This window comes from Teleopsis dalmanni, chromosome 2, assembly GCF_002237135.1.
Source record: "Teleopsis dalmanni isolate 2A chromosome 2, ASM223713v2, whole genome shotgun sequence".
NCBI classification, from domain to species: Eukaryota; Metazoa; Arthropoda; class Insecta; order Diptera; family Diopsidae; genus Teleopsis; species Teleopsis dalmanni.
This window is the reverse complement of record NC_051847.1, coordinates 6,176,367-6,186,017: the sequence shown is the minus strand read 5'-3', so window position 1 is coordinate 6,186,017 and position 9,651 is coordinate 6,176,367. Positions and strand designations below refer to the sequence as shown.

The following is a 9,651-nucleotide window of genomic DNA, read 5'->3' as shown; positions in this document are numbered from 1 at the left end:
GTACAATCAGATACGTACAAAATATGCAGCGTGAGAAAATCGTTAACCAAAACGATCAACGACTGTTTCTGACACTTGTTGTCGGTTAAGGGATAATTAAGTTCAGGGGCCCTTTAAAGCAGCCAGAGGCTACCCAAGGCAGCCAGCCACAAAATGTAGCCGTGAGAATTTTAAGTAAAATTGCAGAATTTCCTGCTGTGCTGGAACAGGCAACCAACAAAATAAGCAAGTGTCATAAAAATGTTGGCAAGTGCCAAAGAAAAATCTTGTTTAAGAAAATCATGGAAAAGGCAGATAGAATTAGAAACGTGGGAAAATGTGTAAGATTCTTAATCAAACATTAGACAAAATCAAAGACAAATTTCAGGATACAATAAAAATTGAAAATAAAGAACGTAGGGCGTTTCCAGAAAACGCCGTTTATTGATAGAAAAAAAATGTCTTGGTTTATTTGAATGTGACTGGCTATAAAGCGTGAGAAAGTGTTTCAGAGTTGTCGATACTTTTGGGAGATGCAACAGGACAACAGCATTTTAGTGAAGTTAACTAACGCATTTTAATATTGCAGCACAATTTTTTATAATTAAAAAAAGGTTCTTGCTTTGTAGCCATGAAAATATATTTAAATTAAAAAAAAAAATTAACCGTGAGAACATTTTGTGTCGACTTGAAAAAAATGATGTGGGTTTAGTGAAAGCATTCCTGCTTCGACATTTCAATGAATTGATCCTATTACCTATTAAGGTTTTAAGATTAAAATTATAGTTTTATGATATAGGCTCAATGTATGATAGTTTAAAAAAATGCTGGTACCCTTTTTCTTGGAAATACAATATTAATTGTGTTTGCTTGGTAGCATGTCAAAATCCTACGTGAGAATATTTTTAGAATTATGCCTATTTTGTCTTACTCCGAAACAGGTTCACAGTCTTTATAGCAAGTGATTTACTCAGTCAGTTAAGTAGCGTCAAGGATGCTCTAACGACTTGAGCTGCTCGCTGAACACAAAACCGATTAAAATGTGTTCATTTTTTTGTGGCCTTTTTAGGTAGATTTTATATTCTTAAGTTCAACTTAAGTCGGCCACATTAAAGATACACACAAAATTTTTTCATAACTTAAAAAACAGCGAACAGTGTAAAAAAGATCGTGGGAATCTGGAGGAAGCCAGAAAAAGATAAGCCGTACAAAAAGAAAACGCTAACGTGAGAATATTTTGTAAAGAAGATGAGTAAGCAACTTCAGCGTGACCAGGAGATCAGCATATGTAACAACCCAACAACGATGCGACATGTGCATAAATGGTTATGAGTGAGCCAACAATCTCAGGATTACTTCATACACATTCTTCTGACGCAAAACCCTTGTGTATAACCAAACACGAGTTTGCAGCTTTATATCTGATAAAAGAAACACAGACGGTGCTAAAGCAAACAAACCGAAAATAACATACCTATTTGCTTGATGAGCAGTTAGGCAGGTAAGGAGAAGCCAGTGCACACCGTCTGCCGGTTCGAGAATTCTTGTAGCACATCGCTAAGCGCAGGTTAAAATACTTAAGATAAAGAAGCGTATAAATAATGAAGCGTTAAAATGCAAACAGCAAGAAACGGAAGTCATTAAGGTTGGGAATATCACATTACAGGTTTTATACAGGGTGTTTAGGCGATTGATACTGTAGATAATGTTTGAAAGAAAATAACATTATAATGAAACCTTAAATAATACAAATTAAAGTTAATATTCTGATTTTATAAAATAATTATTATTCTATGTTATGATTTATATATTAGGAAAAACATCGAAATTCTTTTAAAATTAATTTTGATAGATGATTTTCATTCACATTGACTTTAGAAGTCAAATTATTTAATTCTCATTTTACTGTCTATGTAATATTTTAAAATGTTGACTTTATTTATAATTATATTGTTGTTAAACCACACTTTCCACTATACTGTTTTTGAATATAACAAACGGGAAAGAGTCTTTACTATTTGGCCAGCAATCAGTTCTGTTATAAAGGAAACCACCCGTCTGTTTACTAGTCAAACAGTACTAGTCAAACACTATGTTCTGCCCAAATCACTTACATTGACAATTACCTACTGACACTCCCCAGAATGCAACACATCAAACTACTTGATCTATCTACAACCTATCATCCTACCACATGACTTAGTATCTATCGTGGCGTTTAAACTTTCCCAATATTTTTTTGTTATATTTCAATCAATTGCATTTAGGTGCTTTCATCATTCCTCTCTATAACTGCAGTTTTTACAATGACTATTATAGAGTCTGCAAGTAACCGTGCATGCGCGATAAACCTTTCCAATAACTGTCCCAATATTTTTTATTATATTGCAATAAATTGTATTACGCTGCTTTGATCATTCCTCTCTATAACCGCAGCTTTTGCGTTAATGGCTACAGATCTTATGTTATCATTAATCTGGTTTCTCTCTTAATTATTGTCATTGTATCTAATTTAGATAAACTTAAGTTTCTAAGTTCTGAGTTTATTCACCCTTTAACCTGAATACTGGAATGAGATTCTCTACAACTTGGCCTTTTCCTTCAACAGCTAGAATCATTATCTAAAGCAGGGCTGTCCAGGCCAAATGCGATCGTGGGCCAATACATATCACTTTACAGATTGGAGAACCACCGAAGCAAATACATACATTCATAGTTGTTTTTGACAAAAATAAAAATACGGTTATAATGTTAAATTTAGTTGTATTAATTCATTAATTGAAATTTATTTAAAATAATAATAATAATGCAGTTTTATCAGTACACAAAAAGAAAATTTGCGTAATTGTGGTAGATTAAATACATGTCGCAGGTCGAATGTAACCCGGGGGCCGTGCTTCGGACAGCCCTAATCTAAAGATTTGGTTTTAATGGATTAAACTCTTTACACTGCGGTTTTTCTTGCATCAAGCAAGAATAAGGTAAGATAACGTTGGAGTGGCAGTTTTGCATGCCAAAGTCTTGTTAAGCACATTTCATGGCCGGTTGTGGTATCATGGTTAAAAGCGACTAAGAAGACCGTCAGAATAGGTTAGAGATTATAAGGATCGAAAGAGGCACGACTGCCCCGTTTAAGTAAAAAAAAAACCAACTCGATGTTGGGTATGTCTCTGATTTAGAAAAATAAATGCTCTCTTAGGTCAATTAGGAAAAGACCCCCAAAAATCTTAAGATTACTACTGGGCAAAAATGGATACTGATATAAAATAAAACAACAACAAATTACTTCACTTTCTTTTAAAAGAAATAACAAAAAACACATATAGTTCACGAATTTAATTCTAAATCATAAAGTGTTTCTTCATAAAGTGTAATATAATGTTTATATATAATATAACACCCTGTATTGTAAAACTCTCCAAATTGTAATAACACAAATTTAAATAATTCGTTTTGTCTACCGGAAGAACATGCGCCACGCCAGCAAATCCCTTAATACGCAATGTGTTATTAGGTAGAAATTGCACCTTTAGGTTTACGCCGGAAGTTGTTCAAACTGAAAATAAATGACGGCATCTGGTTTTCCTATGCATGCGTTGAGACGTTGAGATACCAAAAAAAAAAAAAAACTCATTGCATTAAATACAAAGAAGCCAATTTATGTGGGTTTGGGAAAATTGCAGCGTGTGAATTTTTAAAAAATTTTCTGATAAACTGAAACGATGCTAACAGGATAGCATCAAAGCTAGTAAAGATGAACAGAAACATTAAAAACGATTTTATGCACATGAAACCTAAATAAGAAGAAATTCTTATGTGAAACGTCATCAAATATGCAGATGCATAAAAAGTCAACCGACGAAGCTATTTCAGTAAGAAGAAAAATAGATAAAAACCTTTGCAAGCATCTACAGAAAAAAGGTATGTAAGGAGAAAGAGAAGAGTATACCAACTTTATAAATAAAATATCTAGCAAAAGTTTAAGAAATATACAATCGAACAGAGATAGAATTTTCATGTGTATACTTTAAACAGTAAGATTTTGAAATCAGAGTTCAAAGCATGAAAACATATTACACAGCTAAATTTCTTAGATAACAATAATTACATATAACCAAGGGCTTAATACTTAATCGCTCAAGAGTATTATTAGAACTTTACATTTCAGCATCACTAAGACCAGTGATTACTTCTGAACTACTGAATTGACTTGCATAATCATGTATAATACTGGTTGCTAGTACTAGTTTAACTACATAATATATTGTCATTGTCAATTGGCAGCCCTAAGATAACTGACCTCATTGATTACGGGACATGGTAACTTAAAGTATTACCTAAAAAGATAACTCTTGCTGAGGAAGATACTTGCAGACTATGTCTAGAAGAAAAGGGGACAGCGGTATATATATTGTGCCAATATCCAGCACTGGCAAGCAGGAGGAAGACTGTCTTGGGACACCATTAGGTTGGTGATGAACTTCTTACATTAACAAGCGATGTAGTTATGCAAACGGAAGCCACTTTAGCTTTAACTCAATAACGACATCCGAGAATTGAAGGACGAAAAAGAATCCAAGTCGTTTCGTGGTCTACATTGGCTAATCCTTCACTTCAGTGGGGCCACTTGTTAGCCGGTGAACTATCACAACGTCTCACAATATATTACATAGATTATCTTTACTAATAACAAACTCAATAGTTTATTACTGGCAAATCTTTTTAATCTTACGTTATTATTCCATAAGTTTAATTGATACTTGAGAATATGATAATTATGATATACTTTTGTCCTTCTAGATTGAGCATACAGTCCTCAATGGAATGGAACCTCTTTCAGAAGTCTACGTAAATGTAGAAAATCAGAGACTGTCACAAACTTGACAGTGGTTAAAAATTAATCTTGTTAAAATGATTCAAACTGTTCAAAATCTATGCCTTTGGACAACTACCTCAGAATAGGTAGCTCTTGTATAACTATGCCCAAAGAGCAGATAATAGTGACAATATAAAGCTCTTTATGCTTATCACTCATAAAACTTTTCTTTTTCGTTATCTTAAATAAAATGAAAACAATATGATCCATCACTTTTATCTCTACTACTGCAACCAGTTCATCGGATTTGACAATACAAACAATAAAACCGAAATTTAAGAATATATATAATTTTGTCTGCGATATTAGAAAACTCAATGAGTTCTGAACTATAGCACATAGGAAATATATATTCTAAAAATAAAGAAGACCAAATACAAAATCTTTTTGTCCATCTCAACAGAGATAGTACATGAGATTGCCTGTCATTTACTATGTATTTATTTACTATGTATGTGTGTATTTGCTCCGCTCATGCACGGCAGCGACTCAATACTTTAGAAGCCCCCTTTATTGAAGATCTTTACCAATTACTGAACCTTACACTAAATAACATTTTAGGCTTCGCCAAATGTTCTAAGTGGTTTTAAACCGTGAGGCCTAAGTGAACCTACTAAGGATCGCCGATATAACCAAACCTAACCTAAATATAAAATCCTATGCTATCAATTGGCTTTCATTAAATTAAAATAGTTTTGAAAATAGGCACTAAAGGATATTGTAGTGTTTAAGAATAGTCTTAATCACTGTCGGAGTTTAATTATAATATGTACTAGTGTATCCCTTCTGATTCGGATAATAAGACTAATAACCAGCCTCAAATATAAAACATAATTCAAACAATAATTAAAATTAATTTTATTCCAGAAAACATTTTCAGCACTTCATATCTATTCTTAATAGATAAACATTACTCACCTTGAAGTGATGAAATAATTTGCAAATGCAAGGTAAGTACAGTGACATCATGCAAACCTAATTTGATTTCGCATAATCAACACTTCATTACGTTCACAAACTGCAAGGAAAGCAAAAATGTTGCCATATTGCCATATCCTGTGAATCCTTATAAAGCAACATATGTGCATAAAAAGAAAGTGTGCTAAGGCACGTGCGTCCCTGACACATGAGTTCAACCACCAAAGTCAGTGCAAAATGTTATACACACCAATTAAGAAACTAGGGCAAGAGTACACACTCTTCCACTTGTTGCTGGGCCTTGCCTTGGCAATAAAGCGTGAGAATTTTTATCTAAATTTGGTAGGAACTTTGCCAAGAGAAACCAGGCGCACAGCTTCGAACGCAGGCAGACAGAAGACAGAAATATGAGGTTTACTTCAGACTGTAAGGATATGCGTGTGGTGGGAAAAAGTAACGATTTTTTAACGTACAAAACGTACAATCAGATACGTACAAAATATGCAGCGTGAGAAAATCGTTAACCAAAACGATCAACGACTGTTTCTGACACTTGTTGTCGGTTAAGGGATAATTAAGTTCAGGGGCCCTTTAAAGCAGCCAGAGGCTACCCAAGGCAGCCAGCCACAAAATGTAGCCGTGAGAATTTTAAGTAAAATTGCAGAATTTCCTGCTGTGCTGGAACAGGCAACCAACAAAATAAGCAAGTGTCATAAAAATGTTGGCAAGTGCCAAAGAAAGATTTTATTTTTCTATGTTAAAGGATAATAAAGACAACGTAAAAACGTGGGAAAGTGCGTAAAATTGTTATTCAGAAAAGAAAAAAAAAATGGAATGCTGTTTTGGAAAAAGTATTATTGAAAGGACATTGGGCGTTAACATACAACCTATTAACATAAGGGATAAGGTCGGAAAATTTATTTCATGCATTTTAGTGTGAGAAATTATTCAAAAATTATAACTATTTTATGAAATATAATAGAATAACAATATTTAGATAACAAATCAAAGAAGACATGAAGTTATAAATACATTGTCTTAGTATGGTTATATATTTAGGTTTAATTTAAATCTTGAAATCTTGAAAAAGTGCTACTGCAGATAGTTGGTATCTGAAAGTCGTTACTAAAATATACAAATAAAATTAAAATCTTTCTTCTTTGAGAATAAATAAAAAGTAATAAAAATGAAATACATAAGTGAAATATTATGAAAATAAACTTAGACTAAGAGAATATTAGTAGTAATAGTAGTAGTAGTATAGCATAGTATTAAATAGAAATTTATAACAATTATATTATATACATAGGGCTTACAGCTATGGCATTTTCGCCGTCTGCCGGAAACAAGAGAATATACAACCATTTACCAAAAACTATAATGTAGGCAAACTTAAACGACAAGTTCAGTACTTAATTAACTAATAACAATATTAACAGAGAACACAATAAATTCATTACAATATAAAACAAACTATTCTTAAAAACTAACAATAATGGAAGTCAAATGCCTTATTTAGTTCTGGAACATATAAATATTTTTATATTAGCAATTAACTTTCATTGCTACATTATCAAATATAAGGATCATTATATTTAAAAGCAGCTTAATTTTTTTAATATTCGCATAATGTACTGTACCTTAAAGTATGTAACAAAATCTGTTAGGGGTTTAAAGACATCTAAATCTTAATAAACAAAAAACAGTGAACACATGGCATAGCACTTCAATGACTTCAATGAGTTCAGTTTAATATCCAAATAAGGCTTCCTAAGTATAAAAAAGTCCCTTCACCCATTTACATTATTAATAAATGCATGCAACGTGAGAATATTTCAGTTTTCTGGAGAGTATCTGCGATTTACTGAACAGGCGCACAACCTCCATAGCAGGTCGAAGAAGCCACTGTCTAAGCTTACATGTTATTCATATATGTGTATCTTTCAATAAAATTTAATATTTTAAGTAGTATTGGAAAATGAATACTAAAAGTATATGTTACATTTTATCTCCTCATGAACGACCGAAACAATTATATGTACAAGGAATCCTTTTTAAGCGAGTCAAACAGTACTCGTACAATGATCTATTCTATTTAAAGAATCCTAAAAAATCTTCTATTAAACTTCATTTGTTATTCATCTACACATTTAAGAAGAATATTATTAGCTGAAGACTATCTATGTGTTGAAGATACCTATTCCATTTGCAACATATTCTGCTCACCTAATGAAAACCAATTAGCAAAACAAATAAATTATCAAAAAACCAAATTAAGATTTTAAACTAGAAATATGCATGTACGTCGTCCTGGGAGGTCAAAATGTGAAATACCTTTTATATACCACATATATATGCTGATCATAGATGACATATTTATTACACAAAGAAAATATAAAATTGATATTATTAATAAGAGAGAGAAGTGTATCATATCAATAGGATAGCAGATATGATAGCAAAAGGCTAGAAACCTAAACCAGTGATGGAGATTGTTATGATTAGTGGAAGGAAAACTAACGAAGCAGGTACAGGTAGATATTTCAAAGTATACCTCACGCATACATAGAATTTCTATCTTCTTTACAATATAGTATTCGGAAAATTGTTCTTTTCTATTATGGTAGATACATAAGATACATACGATCGTCGGCTTTCTTTATTTGGTAAGCAAAAAAGGTCTTTTTAATGCGGGTTTTGTGAAGAAAAATTTTGAAATTGAAACATGTAAACCAGGTTCCATGAATTGAAACTACTAAGTAAGGAAATTTTGCACATTAACTGTGTTCTGTTTCTGTTCACCTATTATTATTGAGCTATTATTTAAATAAACCCTTTTCCATTTGCAAAAATACTCAAAACTAGAGCAGTCACATTTGCATATACATAGGTACATAGGTAGATCAATATAAAAATTGCATATACGACTCATAACTCATTATATATAAAAATGAGGTTTTATATGTTAACTGGACGAATATTGTAAATTGTGGTATTATTATATCGTTTGTAAACGATTAGTAGGATCACTCAGATGTGTACCATTGTAGGTTATCGAAATTATAATTGAGAGGTTCGAAGTTATTGAACGAATATAAAGAAGGACATTGGACATTTATTACGCAGCAGAAGATTTCTCTAAAGTTTTGTAAAACTGGTCTATAAATTATAAAGTAAATAGTGTGGTTAGTCAAGTGTGATTTTATCACAGGATAACATAAGTAATGATGTAAATAAAAACTTTAACTTTAAACAATTTATTGACTTTATATATATGTAGTTTCATACTGAAAAAAAGAAACACTAGCAGCAATCAGTTTTGTCAGTATCTGTAGATGTCTGAAACAGTAAAGTAAACATCCAATAAATTCATTAGATTGAATATAAAAAGAAAGGCCAGGCCTTTAGTTTCGAATTAATTTAATTTAATTAAAGTGAAATACTTGAACTGAGGGTCAGTATTTGTATAACAAAGTAGTATCGATAACCAAATAGACAAACAGGTAGAAAGATCTCATTAGAATTTGATTTAGAAAACGAATAAAGCGGCAAGAAGCAGTTCTTTTACTCATATTAACCGTAGATATATATGTTATGAAAACAATATTGGAAAGAATAAATATTAAGCAGGTGTGAAAATTCACTCAAGTAATATTAAAAAGAGATCAATATTGAATTAGAACTATTGCTATTTGTTCTGATTACCTGTTTTAAAGATAACCTCTATTACGTCAATTAATTTCTTTGTATTAAAAATATATAATTTGCAATACATTTTTGTTAGGATTCGCAATATTTGAAGAAAAAAAGATTAGCAATGAATTCTCAATAATTTCCTAATGTAGTATAAAGTTATATGACAGTATAGTCGGCTTATA

The 9,651-nt window shown here is 31.7% G+C and overlaps 1 protein-coding gene across 1 annotated transcript in view; it reads left to right on the top strand.

Annotated features, from left to right (window-relative positions):
* Window positions 1–240: 240 nt before the first annotated feature.
* The window catches only part of LOC119684575 (CDK5 and ABL1 enzyme substrate 1-like), a 39,888-nt gene continuing 30,477 nt past the window's right edge, over window positions 241–9,651 (top strand). Inside the window, exon 1 of the mRNA XM_038098643.1 lies at window positions 241–320. Within this exon, the coding sequence (XP_037954571.1) occupies window positions 241–320 (80 nt within the window). The remainder of the gene's footprint in view (window positions 321–9,651) is intronic.